This window comes from Danio rerio, chromosome 15 (genome assembly GCF_049306965.1).
Source record: "Danio rerio strain Tuebingen ecotype United States chromosome 15, GRCz12tu, whole genome shotgun sequence".
In the NCBI taxonomy this organism is placed as follows: Eukaryota; Metazoa; Chordata; class Actinopteri; order Cypriniformes; family Danionidae; genus Danio; species Danio rerio.
Window position 1 is genome coordinate 30,754,594 of NC_133190.1, and position 14,456 is coordinate 30,769,049.

Genomic DNA, 14,456 nt, shown 5'->3' on the forward strand with positions numbered 1-14,456 from the left:
TTTATCAGTCAAACACTTGTAAACACCCAGTCTTCACTAGCGCTGCAGTGTCTCTACAGTATGTAGACGCTTTCCGTGCGTTTTACATCTCAAATAACAAACTCGCAAAAGAAATGTGAAAAGTTTATATTACTTACACATGCTTATTCCCAATATATGTAAAAGACGCTTGAGAGATTTTATTTTAGAGAGCAGGCGTGATGTTTATCGATGTGCACTGTACTTCATTTTCTGTCCGATTCAGCTACTGTTTACACAGCACCAAGGCGTGGGCTTGTAGGGGCATGATGCGAGCCGATCCGCAAATCACAGCACATGTTAGCTGACCGATCAGAGCCTTTTGAGGGCGGGCCTTTCAGAGGAACTAGGAAATATGACTGTCATTTTCATGTTAGCTGCCTTGCTGTATATAATCAAAGTAAGATATAAAAAAATAACATGACTTTCTACAAATGAAGCATGAGCACACATTGCTTTGCATCTTTTACAACACAACCAAGCCTTAAAAATACACAGTAGACCACCCCTTTAAATTATTTTTTTCCACCAAACTTGAGTACTGTTATTTTATCAGTTAATATTACATTTAAATGTTAACACATTTTGCCATATTAAGTTGAGTGCTGAGCTGTTCAGTGTACTGTAACAAATGCATGCAGATTGGTTTCCTCTGAAAGCATAGTGTCCTTGCACTTTAGATAATAAAGCTACTGTTAATTTAGTAAACAAACCAATAATTTACTCTACGAAACAAACCAGAGCTTATAAAAGTTGTAATCTTTATTTAAACCCAAACTACAGTGTACATAACAGATGCACAACATAGCTACAGGGAAAAGACAAATTATTCCGGATTTATAAAAAACACAATGTACTACAAACAACTCCGAAAAAGGGTACAGATATTTTTAGACAAAAAAGTCATTCATCTCACAACAACAGACAAAGCACAATGTGCTTTCAGACTTGTGCATAATCAAGTCAATGACAAGCAATTAATGATAAAGCAAAAAACAGATGACATGCTTCGAGTTTCCAAGCATTTACATTACTGCTAACAGTATAGAGGGACAAAACAGAACCAAAGCATTGCTTTAGCCTGTGGGTGCTTTTACTTTAAATAGTCTCTGTTTGTACTTATGCATACATATCCTCACGGTCAGCATTGTAGATTTCACCCTCCTGCAGAGAAGCAAAATTGAGGAAGTGAGACGGTCTGTGGACTTCATGGTAGAACTCTTTCGGATTGGCCAACTGCAGGTCATACTTCATGTTGGGATCATGGCGGACACCTAAAACAAGAAAAGAGAAATTAGCAAAAGTGCACTGTGGTATCTGCAATTTACAAACGTGTATCACTTCAATATATATCATAAAAATGAATCTATGCTCACCCATGAAGTTGTAGTTCCAGGAGACTTGGCCAGGCACCATGAAGAAGCCAAGGAAACGGTCAGACAAAAGCATCTGAACCCTTTCATAGTGTGAAGGCAAGTAACCTTTGGGGTTATTACCCTTATCTGTGTTTTGTCGACCCCACTCATATCCACTGGGAGTCAGCTTGTAGGCCGTCAGTGTGCAGGAACCAGGGGTGAAGCTAGACAAGCAAAACCAATAGGTTTAAGTCTCACATGCAATACTATATTATATGTAATGCAGTACATTATAAATTGGAAGTTAGGAACACAGCCACATTGTGTTAATGTGTTTAATCTATACCTGCAAGTGATAATGATAGTCTTTTCGCCATCCCAGGATGGGTTGTCAGCCATGACCTTTGCATGGGTGGTGACATCCTGAGGAGAGAGCTGGGGCGATTCATTGGGCTGTGTATGGATCCATCCAAGAGGCTCCATTTCCTATAAAAGAAAAAGGGCAGCATTTGAAAAGGCTGGGAGGACACAGACTGCTGATAACACCAAATTAGATGTGCAAATACAACAAATGTGCATGTGTAAATTCCTGACCTTCAAGTACTCGTGTTGTGGCAGTTGGTTGGGAAGGTGAACGGTCTGATGTGTACCCCACTGTGGCACCATCACAATACAGCGGATCTCCTTCACCTGAGGGTTATCTGGAGGGCTGGTTCCATACAGGTAACCTGCAATCTGCAAGGGGGGAAATATACAAGCACAAATAATGCAAGAAAGGTAGTGGAAAACCAATTTTTTTATTTAATTTCAAATAATTATTTAAAAAAAAAAAGGCAGATTATCAAGTTATGATGCAGAAATAGACGCTTTTCAATATTACACATAAAATTATATATTAAAATAGTGTTAGTCTCATGAATTGCCATACTTTGAACTAAAGAAACTTTCTCCTCCAAGTCTAATTTGTTTTACTCATAAAATTTTTTCAAGACTCCCACAGATCATATACTGTTTAAATCTGATATCATGACAGCCCTGAAATGATTCTAAGCAAAAATAAGAGAAGACATTTTAATTAGACTGTTAATCTAACCTGAGCACGCAGATCTGAGATGCAGATGAACTTCTTCAGAACGTTCTTGGGCAGGATGTAAGTGTAGCCCGTTTCTTTGATGTCATCCGATGACACATAGATGTGGTTGGTACGCAAGTGCAAGTTTGCAGCAGAGATCGCCCTGTGAGATGAAGAAAACGGTTTAACAGCGAACTTTAGCTGTGCTTTAATGACCAAAAAGACAAGAAACATTTCCGTACCTTACTCTCCATTCAGTTTTGGAAGAGAAGGTCTGCGTCTCGTAGTTGCTGGTGGTGGAGGTGATGATCTCATCTCCGTGTTTGTTGACTGTGCGAGTCTGAGTGGCCGTAAGCTGAGACTGCTCTTTGGTCTGCTTCTCAATCTCAGCGATCTGCTGTCTCTGCTGGGATGGAGCAGAGATTTCCATTCCCAGGATGATGTCCCTGATTTCAGACTGAGTCAAAGATGCCACATTCACACTGTGGAGAAGATTGAGAATTTACAATCTTGAACATCCCAAAGTATATATTTTTGAATGCACTTGGAAATCTGTATTTCTTACTTGTTCTTCTTGCCATAGTCAGCCAGGATGAGATCTTTGAGCTGCACCTCCACTTTGATCCACTCCTCATCCGTCAGAGTGGGCCAGATGTGGTGGGGCTCGGTAATGGTGGTCTTGTCAGGTTTCAGAATAACTTTGGCACGATCATTGTTGACATGAAGCGCTCTCAGGATCAAAATCAAACGAGAGAATGCCTAGGCAACAAAAACAGATTTTAGTTTTAGACATCGTAGCATAAGTGGTGGAACTCTCAGAAACAACAAAATTTTGCTTCAATGATTATTTAATTTAATGAATAGCTTATATTTATTAAGTTTATAGAATAAAAGCTGGATTTACAGTGTAAGAGGAGATGGTCTTCAGCCAGTCGTCATACAGATTGAACAGGACCATCTGAGGCTCTGTGGCCTTCAGAATGAGGTCTCCAAACTTCTCCACTTTCAAACAGGCCTGGAAGGGGAGCTGGAGCTCAGAGCCTTTGATTACAATGTTGGGGAAGTCCAGCAAGTGCACCTGGAGAAAACAGATAGTTGTTAACCTAAGAGTTAAGAGCTTCAACACTCGTTTTGGTTGCTAAAGGTTAAGTGCCTAACCTCAAGAGGATCCAACATGCCCTTCCTGGTCACAATAATCTGTTTGGGCTGCTCTTCAACAGGCAGCGATCGGATCAGGGCAGCCACTTCTTCAGCAGTCTTCCACTTAGCCAACTACAAAGGCAGAACCAGTAACCAGTCGGATAAGTAAAAAAAAGTACAAAAAAATAATAATAAAAAAATAAAAAACAACTGTGTAAACAAAATACGAGTGATAAACAGACCTGTCCAAGACGCTTTTGTCCAGCCCATACAGAAGTGTGAATGATCTTCAAGAAAAGCTGTCCAGTTCTGGGGTTGAAGATGAAAATGGCTCCATTGATGGGTTTGGTGGTCAAGTTACCTTCAAAGGTCTGAAACAGGATAAAATTGACATTTTACCACACAACCCAAGGTCAAAACAATCAAAACAACAAGGAACATCTTTAAAATGTTGACTTGCCTTGTGGATGGTGACTCTGTACACATTGGTGTCATCTACAAACCAGATGATCTGGTTTGAGAAGAGCTCTCCATAGTTCTGGGAGGACAGGTAAGGCTCAGTGGGCTCTGAAGAGTAGAGTTGCAGACCCTTGCGGATTCGCTCTCTTAACACATACAGAGCCGGATTGGCCTTCATTATCTTTGCCATTGCCTGCTGGATCAGAGGCTTGGCTCCGGGAAACCAGTTTCCATAGGCACTGCAGAGAAAAGAATAAATACTTGAACATCTGTTTTTTTTTTTTAAAGATTGTTCTTGATTATGTGACAAATCACATGATCTAAAAATCTGACCTGTGAAGATTGTAGGCCAGATCAATGGCAATCAGAACTCCAGTGGGTGATGGGTAAATACTCATGTTGTCAGTGGTGTAGTCCAAGAACTTGGCCCTGGCATATCTCTCAATGTCATGAGAGTCATAGTCACCCCATCTGAGCTGAATGTCAATCCAGAATTTCTGTGTGGTGGTGCTGTCCATTACATCCCTGTAGAAAGAAATGCAAGAATCTTAAAACAGGGCATCAGTATGTCACTTTCATGAGGGTATATGGGCTGGCACCATGCATGACATGATTCCACTTAATATACAAGTCAATATCTATGAAGCTGAGACATACTTGGAATCTGCTAGAAGTGAGGGGCGTGAGACATTCCACTTGTAGGAGGCAAACAGAAGAATGTCCGCACAGGAGGAATTCATCTTGTAAGACTTCCTGGGATGGATTGTCTCTTTTTGGACAGTCTCAATCTCCAAAGCATCCAGCTCTTGGTCAAACACCTACACAGAGCAAACAGAAGTTGGTTAAAGGACACTCACCAGCACAACTCTGAATTCAGTCAGTATTGCCAATTGAGCCAAATGTTAGCAACAGTTCAGTCCAAGTGTCAAATCACTTTGTATTAAATAACCATGAGTCATGTTTATTGCATGCTAATGTGATTAATTTATATGCATGTAAATGTATGCGTTTACCTGACAGAGATCCATGACAATGCTCTCATGAATTTTCTGCCACAAGTGAGCTCTGAAGATCTGGATCAAAGAGATCTTGAGGGTTGGGATTTTACCATGCATGAAGATTCCAGTGAGGTCCAACTGCACTTGGAAACCTACATATACCTACAAGAACATCAAGAGAACAGGTGAGTCTAAAATTGAAAAAATAACTTTGATTGTTTAGTGTAAATGTAAAGGTTTTTACAAAGACATACGTTGGCTCTGTTGATGGTAGGAGACCACCACAAGGTGAATCGTCGGTTAGGAATCTGGTTCAGACCAGATCTCTGAGCATTAGTGAGCTTCTTCCATTTCATAGACTCTTCAAAACCACTGGCCTTCTCCCTGCAAATGATTGCAATGTTGAGTTATTCAACCTTAACATTTTTGGGAAAAGTAATAATTGAATCAAATGCTTACCAGAAGAGACCCTCCCAGGTAGGGAAGTAGGTACCCTTGAACAGTGTGTGCTCAAGAATGCCTTCAACCCCTCCAAGTGCCTGGATCATGTCTGTTCGGTAATTGTTCAAATTCCATAGTTTTCCATCATGCCTTTGGTGAGTCCACCAGAATGGATTTTGCTTCAGCACCTGAAACATTAAAAAAATATTTAAAATGAACACTACCAATGTATCTGAAGTGCCACTGCCTTTACCACGCAAATCACTTTTACGAGAAGGAAAGACTCGTACCTGGTATTGCTTGAAGTCTGTTCTGACTCTCCAGCCCTTATCATAAGCAAGAGTATGTCTGTCCTTCTGGAAGAGGGTGTTGATACGTGGAATACCTCTGTCCCAGGAGTCCTCCAAATCCTCCAGTGTCAAACGTCTGAGTATCATCAAAGTTATATAATTATACCAAAAACATCACCATAATCTAGATTAAGGTTTGGTTTAGAGGACAGTACCTGTTCTGAGCAATGGCCTCCTGTCGCTTGAGGGCATATTCAGCCCAAACTCTCTGAGAATCAATGAACTCACTCTCCCATGGCTGGATGTAGCGGTACAGATTAGGAATAAGCTGATCCTCCTCATGACTCATACCAGAGCGGAAATGAGTGATACCCACATCGGTCTGTTTGGACCACCTGAGCACACACAGAACAACTATACATAAATTGCCTGAATCTGTAGTTGCAAATCAATTTCCTTAACGGCTCTTAACCTTTTTTGGGTCAAAAAAACAATCCATCATCTAGATTTCTTGGCACCAGTCACCCAAAAAAGCATGTCACTGATTGCAAAATAACCTATTTGATTTGGCCAGTTTCAGTATCATTACCATCAGTGTCCCAGAAAGCAATTCAACAGTTAGAAATTCAAACATGAATTAGGTACCTTATGACAAGCAGCAAACAAAAAACCTTCTTATGAATTTCAAGAGAAAAGGCTGGAGTATTTAGTGATATCATCTTCTTTGGGTGCTACATGCTGGAGTTTACCAAGGCAACAGGTAAAACGTATTTGGACAGTTTGCAACAAGTGTTAAAACTGACAAGCAGTCACAATGTTTCAGCTTGGTTGTAGATCTCTGGTGTAAACTAGCCTTTAAAGTATCAGCCAATGTTCTCTGAATGCATACCTGGGGCGATACCATAGCCATTAAGAAATGCTGCTGTAACTCATCAAGAAAAGAGCAATAAAAACCTCAAAGGACTCACCTAAGGTCAGACTGTGGGATCAGTACGTGTCCCATGGAAAGCATTCCCAATCCACCCAACTCCTTAGGGGTATAAAACACCACAGGAGGAAAACGGCTGGGCATTTTGGAGTTCAACCCAATCTTGATACGGGTTTGGATCTTATTCTCACACTTCACCAACAGGTCCAGAAGCTCTTGAGTGTTGACCACAGCTTCACGGAAGTAGGTCATCAGACCAATCAGAGCAGTGTTCCACTTATTCACGATCTGAGAAAAGCAAAATTATCTAAAACTGTGAGCAAAAAAAGAAATACAACTTGCTATCTGTTTAAAAACTGAAATTAAAGGCTCACCTTGGTGAAAGTGGTGGACCCAGAAGCCATCAAAATTTGTCGCACTCTATTGTGGAACCTTTGCATGGACTCATCATCTACACGCAGGAAACACTGTGCTGTCCTTTCTTTTGTTACCTACAAATGAAGCCAAAATGAACCACTATGCTTTTAAAAGGACTAAAAGCCCTGGTATACTTTAACCACAATTCTTTTTCATTCTTCTTTTGAGGGGAAAAAGTTTTTAAAAAGGCTGTGTGATTGTCTACTGGTTTTTGCAGTAATCTTGGTTGTAAAGGTGCCATTCTGCACAACACAATGATGTCTACTGAGAAAGAAGATAATACGACTAATTCGTCTTTTTGCTTACCTCATTCTGCAAATTCCAAACACCATCTTTGTGAGTGAACTCCTCATAACTAGTGCGACACTTCGGGAGTATGCGACACTCAAAGCCACACATGTTAAAGAGCAGATTGGGGTTGTCCTTGCTGTACACAGACACAAAACTGTTCTCCCATTGAATTGTGGTCACTGAACGAGGGAGGCGATTTTTGATGTCCCAGAACACAGCACGACCCCTGTGTGAAAAAGACAATCAATCATACCATGTACATCAGCCTGCGATTTATTGAGGGGTTCAGAAGGACAAAATCTAAGGGACTTACAAGTTGACATCATGTTTCATCAGTCTCATCCTAGCATCTCGAGGCCAGCATTTCTTATTGTTGTACCCCACAATGTTCTCATTGTTGGGGTCCGGGTGCTCAGTCAGGTACCTCTGGATCAAATCTCTGGCCTCATCAGCAGAGAACCTACATAAAGCCAAACCAGTAGATTAGAAAATATAACTTCAAGAATTAAACTGGGCAAAGGAAGATATAACTTATTTATCTGCACTACTAACCTGAAGAAGATATGAATGCGGTCTATATATCTGCAGTACAGACGGATGGGATGCGCGCTCTCAGTGGCCGTATCCTGGAAGCTGAGGAAATCATTAGGCATCTGAGGAGGTCCTGCCATCTCACTGGCTCTGTGCAGACCCAGCACCAGCAGGTCCATCACAAGTCCATAGTACTGCACAATGAAAGAGGCAAACTGCAGGCCACGAATGATACCGTACGAGTTTGTATGGTTCATGTCCTGTCAAAAGAAAAAACAGACATCTAAATATCAAGCTATGCAATGAAAGTAAACCTCTTAAAAGTATAAAGAAAAAGGGGATTTTAGAAATGAACTATTCAGTGCAAATAAACAGACCTTATAGTTAATGACAACGTTGTTTTTAGCTGTCATGTAATCAGCAATGTTGTGATCAACAATGAGACGCAGAAGCCTGTTCAGCAGCGTCAGATCAATCTTCTCATACATCTTCTCGTAGCGAGACTCCAGCATAACATTACATTCACCCTCTGCTGTCTCCCATACATCCTGCAAGTTGTTGATTCCTGCAACCACAAAGATAAAATGTTAAATAGTGAAATTAAAGACAAAATATGGACTCGGATAATTACAGGCATCACGCAATAAGCTTTTGTCTTTGGCCAAAGAAAATGTTGATTTAAAATTATTCCAAAGTAAAAGAACAATTATAAATGGGTCAATCTAGAAACAATAAATTCCTTCTTCACCTTGGCACCATTTGTACACCAGCAGTGGTGGTGGCTCTGTGTCAGCTGGTTTGATCCAGGGTGGGAAAAGCCTACGTTTGTCTGCCTCGTACCACAGGTACTGATCCAGGTATGCGTCAGTGATCTTTTCCAAAGGTTCAACATCATAAACCGGCACCAAGTGACTGTAAAGGTCCATGAACTCAATGCCAACCTGGAGAAGAAATTAACTACTTTATATGAAAGCTAGGACCAGTAACAGGCCAAGAGGAATTCAGAGGTTATATAATGTCTGCTGAAATTGTGATTGCGTACAAACCTCTTTGAAGGCTCTCTGAGTGAGGAGGTGACGTTTGATTCTGGACAGAGCCTCATGAGGGTTGTCATAGGCCTGCTCAATCAGACCCAACTCCTCACGCTGTGACTGGTTCAGCCTAGACTTCACACTGTAATAAAAAAATAAAGAAAAAAATAAAGAATGTCAGAAAAGATGCAATCATCTAAACCAACCCAATAGCTTCGCTCAGGTTTGTTTTATGGAACTGGCCTGACCTGTAAGCTTCCTTGAGTCTCTCCAACGCCAGAATGAGCAGCTTGGTGTCATGCTTGTAGGAGAGAGGAGGGAAGGGAATCGGAGAGAACCGACGACTCTCCAGCCAGTGCACTGTGGTGGTGTAGATGGCCACGGCCTCCTCAGCTGTGATGTAAGGCCCATCCTATAAAACAAATTATTATTTATTCCATGTTCCTTTATGAAAACAGCAAACTGTTTAAAGCTTATAAGAACGCACAAAAATGTACCTTCAGGTAATTGTGCTGTCTCTCCTGCTCTGCTTTTAGGTAGAGTCGAGTGAGACGTCCCAAGTTCTTCTTGCACACAGTCTTATCCACAGTTGCTCCTCTTCTGATTCTCTCACGGTTGTAGTGAGCCGTGTTGGTCCACCAGTCAGCTTTAGCCTTCACGTAACGAAGAATCATGTTCTCGATGGGAGTTGGAAGCCCAGGAACCTGAAAAATTAAGTAACAGTCCCTAAATGATAAACTTTTAAATCTGAATAATATTTATAAGCAACAAAACTGTACCTTCCAAGGAATGTTGGCCTTCCAGCATCTCCATGACTCACTGAGGTGCTGCAAGATGGTTCTGGCCTTGTTTTGCTTGATACCCTCAGGCATCATATCCAGGATGTCATGCATCACAGCAGCTCTCAGCTCCAGATCAAAGTGAGATTCCACACGCTGTTTGGTCACAGTCTTGGCAACACCCTTAGAGTGTCGACCTAAACAGCAATACACATCAAATTAATCCAGAACACCACCTTTCAGCATCCTTTGTAAATACAAAGCTTATTTTACCCTCAAACTGCCTAGCCAGAAGATTGCCGAGCCACCGCTCCAAAAGAGGGGTAATGCCTCTCATGAAGAACAGCCAGACTCTCCATCCTGGTGCCCAGAACCCACAGCCTGGACCTTTTCCAACTGGGCCCTAAAAGATAGATGACTTTAGTTGCAAGGAATAGCATCAATCCAAACCATCCATCCATCACATGTGACAGAAACAATGTTTTTTGATAACCCCATTGAGTGCTACTTACTGTGTTGAAGCGATAGTAGATGAGATGCTTCAGGTCTTTGCACATTCTGATCTGCCTCATGAGCTTGTACTTGTAGCGGTACATGCCAGTCAGTTGACCCACATGGGCAAAGATGTACTGCAAGCCATCAGCAAGCTACAGGAAGGCAGACAAGTTTATTAGTGGTCACAAAACTAACAAGCTTCACAGAGTGCATAAAGGTTGTATTTGTTATACCTGGAAAGCATCAACATTTCCAAGCCTGTACTGTACATGACTGTCCACCACCAGCTTGCTCAAGCGCAGAACCTCACGGCACAAGTGAAACGCATTTCCGAATCTAGACTTCTTACGTTCCTTTGTTGTGAGGGTTTTTACAGGCTTCAAGTTGAAGTTGTAGTCCAAGTGCAGGTAGTTCAGGTTCTTTCTGTGAATCAGCAGGTTCAGCATGTTGTAGCCCTGCCGGCACACCTGGAGTCCGACTTCTACCCAGTCCAGCTTTGTTGACTGGAAGAATTTGGTGGCCTTGAAAGAGCGGAACAGGTATCTAAAGAAGAGAAAGGAAAATACAACCATTGTTATATGCATTACAACACACCTCTTTTTAAATTACACCTTGCTACAGGCTCTGGAATAGCAGACTCACCTCTTTTTCTGTGCCTTTGGTGGTCTGTGTTTTAGAGCATTCAACACATAGTACTTCAGAAGCTTCTGGTAAGACACACGCACCTTCACAGGCTGGCCTGCAGGACAGTGCTCACGATACCTGGTTGCAGAAGAGAGAGCCTATTTATAAAGTTGTAGTCTTCTTGCAGAGTTTCTTAATCCTCACGTAGTATGCGAGTCCAGAAGGACCGGCACAGAACACATTTGTGTTAAACATAAGAGACACTTTAAACGTTTTTAGAAAAACAGTGTGATCCCGCAAAAGATCATGAACACAAAAAAGATCCATGCTTGAACAAATGTGTTGTGTGTGAATGGTCTTCTGCAGTATATTTTTCAAAAACCAACCAGTTTTTGACGAGAGGAACATCAATGGCTCGTCTGGTTCTTCCAGAGCGGAGATTGAATGGACGAGGTGCCCACAACAGAGCGATTCCATTAGCAGTGTTGTCAGTGTAAAGCGGCGTCTCCTTCAGGAACGGCTCTACATACTCAGGAAGTTCAAACTCCTCATCATCATCTGGCAGTGGCTCTTGGCTCTATGGAGAAAATACAACTTTGCAATAATTGTGGACTGAATGCACAGACGTTTAATTCATACAGTTTAATTAATTTCTGACCTTGACTGAGTGCCTATGAGAGATGGGGTTGATCAGAGGGTCAAAGTAGAAGGCGGGTAGATCAGGATCTTCAGTCTTGATGAACACCACATTTGGTGTATGGTACCTGTATAGACCACCACAGAACAACAGTTCACTTAAAAACATCAGTTCAAGAGTTTTTGTGAATGATTGAACTGAAGGAAAGATAATGGTTCCTACCAGGTGAGGTGCACATGATGTGGCAGATTGTTGTACAAGTAAGGGAATGCAATTTTGTATTCTGTCCTGATTGGCTGTCTGATGATGATCTTGTTGATGTCATTGAACTCATTCCAGTCTTCATCCCTAAAACGAAAGTCAAGTTAGATCCCTGGATAACATAAGCAATTGCCAAATATACCACAGTTAGGACACAGTACGTACTGGAGGTTAATGTCTCTGACAAGTGGCTCAAATTTAGGTCCTCCAGGAATGGCCATGTTCAAAGCTTTAGAGGTGAAGAAAGCTTTCAAGTCAAACAAGTAAAAGTAATTGTCATCCACCAAGTCTGTCAGCAGCTGATTAGCCAATCGATACAGAGTGGACATCATTGGCAAAGTGAATTGCCATCGTCTGTATGTGGTCCCATTCACGTATCTGTGGAAGGAAGAAAAAAGACAAACCATAAACAAATGAAGCAAGTAACCATATTTTTAAAATTGTCCCCAACACTCACTTGGTGGTGTCTTTCAGAGGTTGATGCTCATAGAGCCAGTCTGTGACAGAAGAGTCCTCATCAGGGTCCAGCTCCATCTGGATCGCCTCCAGAGGCTCCACATCCAGGATGTTGTCTGCATAATCCAAAGGAGGCTCTTCATCATCAAATGGCGGGAAACGCATGCGCTTGAAGTGCCGTCTGTCTCTCTTCTCACGACGCATCATGATCCACATTGTGCTGGTGTAAAGAGAAACAGTTTAAACATTATAAAACAATAAAAAAAAATAAAAAATTGAATAAACAATATTGCTACAGCTTCTCCCCAAAAAGGGCACTATAAATCTTTCAATCAAAATATTTCCTTCTCAAATATGACAAGCAAAATATTACAAAAAAATTAATTTATTTAATTTTCCTTGTTTTACTTTGAAATACGGTAATGATAAGATGTTTTAATGTTAATAATTAATTACAATAATATGACAATTTTTACTGCTAAAATTACACTTTGGTCGCATAACCACAATTTACTGCACAACTACGCAGCACCCCAAGAAAATACTACAAATGGCCTTAGCCAACATTTTTTCCCACTAATCTATCCTCTCACAAGTGACATCACACAGCCACTTACCCCCACTGAGAAATGTACACTGGCTCAATAACCCAAGGGATTTCATTCACGAAAGATATAGCGCCTGTGATGTGGTAGAGCACAGGTACATCTCTGATCTGCTCCCAGGGCATTGGCATGTTCTCCAGCAGTTTGAGCACTGCATGGGGCATATACTTCAGGGCCCTGCAGATTAAAAACAACAATTAATTTTACATAAAAAAAACTTTAATAATGATAATCATATAAAAACCAGCTACCTTTGTAATGATGCAAATGTTCTTACCCTAGGTAGACTCTTTTATCATGACGAAATTTCCTGTTCGTCATGTCACCATGATCCCTGATAATTTTGCGCACATGTTCTGGTGGCATGTCCTCTTTCTGAGCATCCACGAAGCCAAATTTCCTTTTCTCAGAGTAGCGCTTGGCCTGCAGCTGCTGCCATTTACGAGCTACAAGAAGGAGATTTCATTTGAAAAAAAGGAAACAAACTTTGAGTCTTGGGTACAAATTGCATGCCGTTGTTAACCTCAAGAATTTTGCCAACGCACCTTTCTCTTGCAGTTTCTCCTCAGTCATATAATCTGGCACTGGAGCAACAGCAGGAGGAGGTGGAGGAACACCTGGAGGCATTGGTCCAGGAAGACCTCTGTAGGGGAAAGGAGCTGCCATGGCAGCGTCTACTGCAAGCAGAAACATTAAATCATAAATATAGAAGGTTACACTGCAAAACATGAGTAACGCACAGAAAAGACAACAATTATTTCAATAAAACACGTCCTCACAAGCCTACAACAACAACAAAACCTAAATAAGAATTCAGTAAGCAGGAAGACTGACCTAACTAATGCTAATTTAATCGTTCTAAAAGAAACTAAAATGTGGAAGTATTATCAACTAGCTTTAAAGTACATAACTTAATCACATTTTTTTCATAACAATCACATCAATGAACTTAGCCGACTAACTTGCTATCGCGCCTGAACTCTTTTCTTACCTTCGAAAAATAATCTAGAAACTATTTATTTACACAAGACAGCCACCGGGTAGACTTTTACACAGTCTTTATCTTAAGTAACAATATTTACGACTGGTGTGTATGAATGTATGTGGTTTGATTAGTTTCTGTGGCATCGATAACGCATTAGTTAGCATGTTAGCTTAGCTTACCGAATATTACACAACAAGTAAACCGTTTCCGGAAACAAACAGTTTCAAATCGTAAGTGATACTTTGAAATCTTGCAAATAAAATATGCACAAGCTCGTACAGAATGAAATAACTTACAGTTAAAAGCAGTTTCTCGCCAGTGACTGTAGTTGTACGGTGGTTTTGTGCTCAGCGGAATGGCGTACTATGCACGTTGTGCGTAGAGTCTTTCCATTCTCCAAAGCGCTTACGTATCTGAACAATTCTACCTCAACGGAAATGATAACAAGCTACGACTTCGAACGTAAGAAAATGCGTAGGACCCAACTTCCGGATATGACACCGGATTTGAAAAGTCTCGCTGTCCTTTTTAATTTTTTACTAACATTAGTAATAGGGGACACATAAAACATTAATTTGTCCTAATATTGTGTGACCAGAATACTAATGATACATATTCGTTGTACAGCTAGTTACAAAGATGT

The 14,456-nt window shown here is 41.0% G+C and overlaps 1 protein-coding gene across 2 annotated transcripts; it reads right to left on the reverse strand.

Moving 5' to 3' along the window:
- Positions 1–755: 755 nt before the first annotated feature.
- On the reverse strand, positions 756–14,228 carry prpf8 (pre-mRNA processing factor 8). 2 transcript variants are annotated; one of them, NM_200976.2, is made up of 42 exons: positions 14,110–14,228; positions 13,374–13,505; positions 13,106–13,274; positions 12,841–13,005; positions 12,225–12,443; positions 11,933–12,145; positions 11,729–11,854; positions 11,528–11,633; positions 11,256–11,446; positions 10,888–11,007; positions 10,479–10,788; positions 10,263–10,397; positions 10,024–10,153; positions 9,751–9,947; positions 9,469–9,675; positions 9,220–9,383; positions 8,987–9,113; positions 8,689–8,881; positions 8,318–8,505; positions 7,962–8,200; positions 7,723–7,869; positions 7,425–7,635; positions 7,076–7,192; positions 6,742–6,989; positions 5,989–6,168; positions 5,774–5,909; positions 5,502–5,671; positions 5,297–5,426; positions 5,058–5,204; positions 4,702–4,862; positions 4,378–4,569; positions 4,046–4,283; positions 3,828–3,956; positions 3,604–3,717; positions 3,350–3,523; positions 3,011–3,204; positions 2,688–2,927; positions 2,467–2,608; positions 1,968–2,108; positions 1,720–1,859; positions 1,395–1,597; positions 756–1,292 (listed from the first exon to the last, which is right to left on the reverse strand). In NM_200976.2, exons 2-42 carry the CDS (start codon positions 13,492–13,494, stop codon positions 1,138–1,140), a joined length of 7,029 nt encoding a protein of 2,342 aa, NP_957270.2. In that variant the 5' UTR covers positions 13,495–13,505; positions 14,110–14,228; the 3' UTR covers positions 756–1,137. The 2 variants fall into 2 exon arrangements, with proteins under 2 accessions (NP_957270.2, XP_005157703.1); XM_005157646.6 differs by having other exon boundaries at positions 763–1,292; positions 13,374–13,502.
- Between the last annotated feature and the right edge of the window lie 228 nt (positions 14,229–14,456).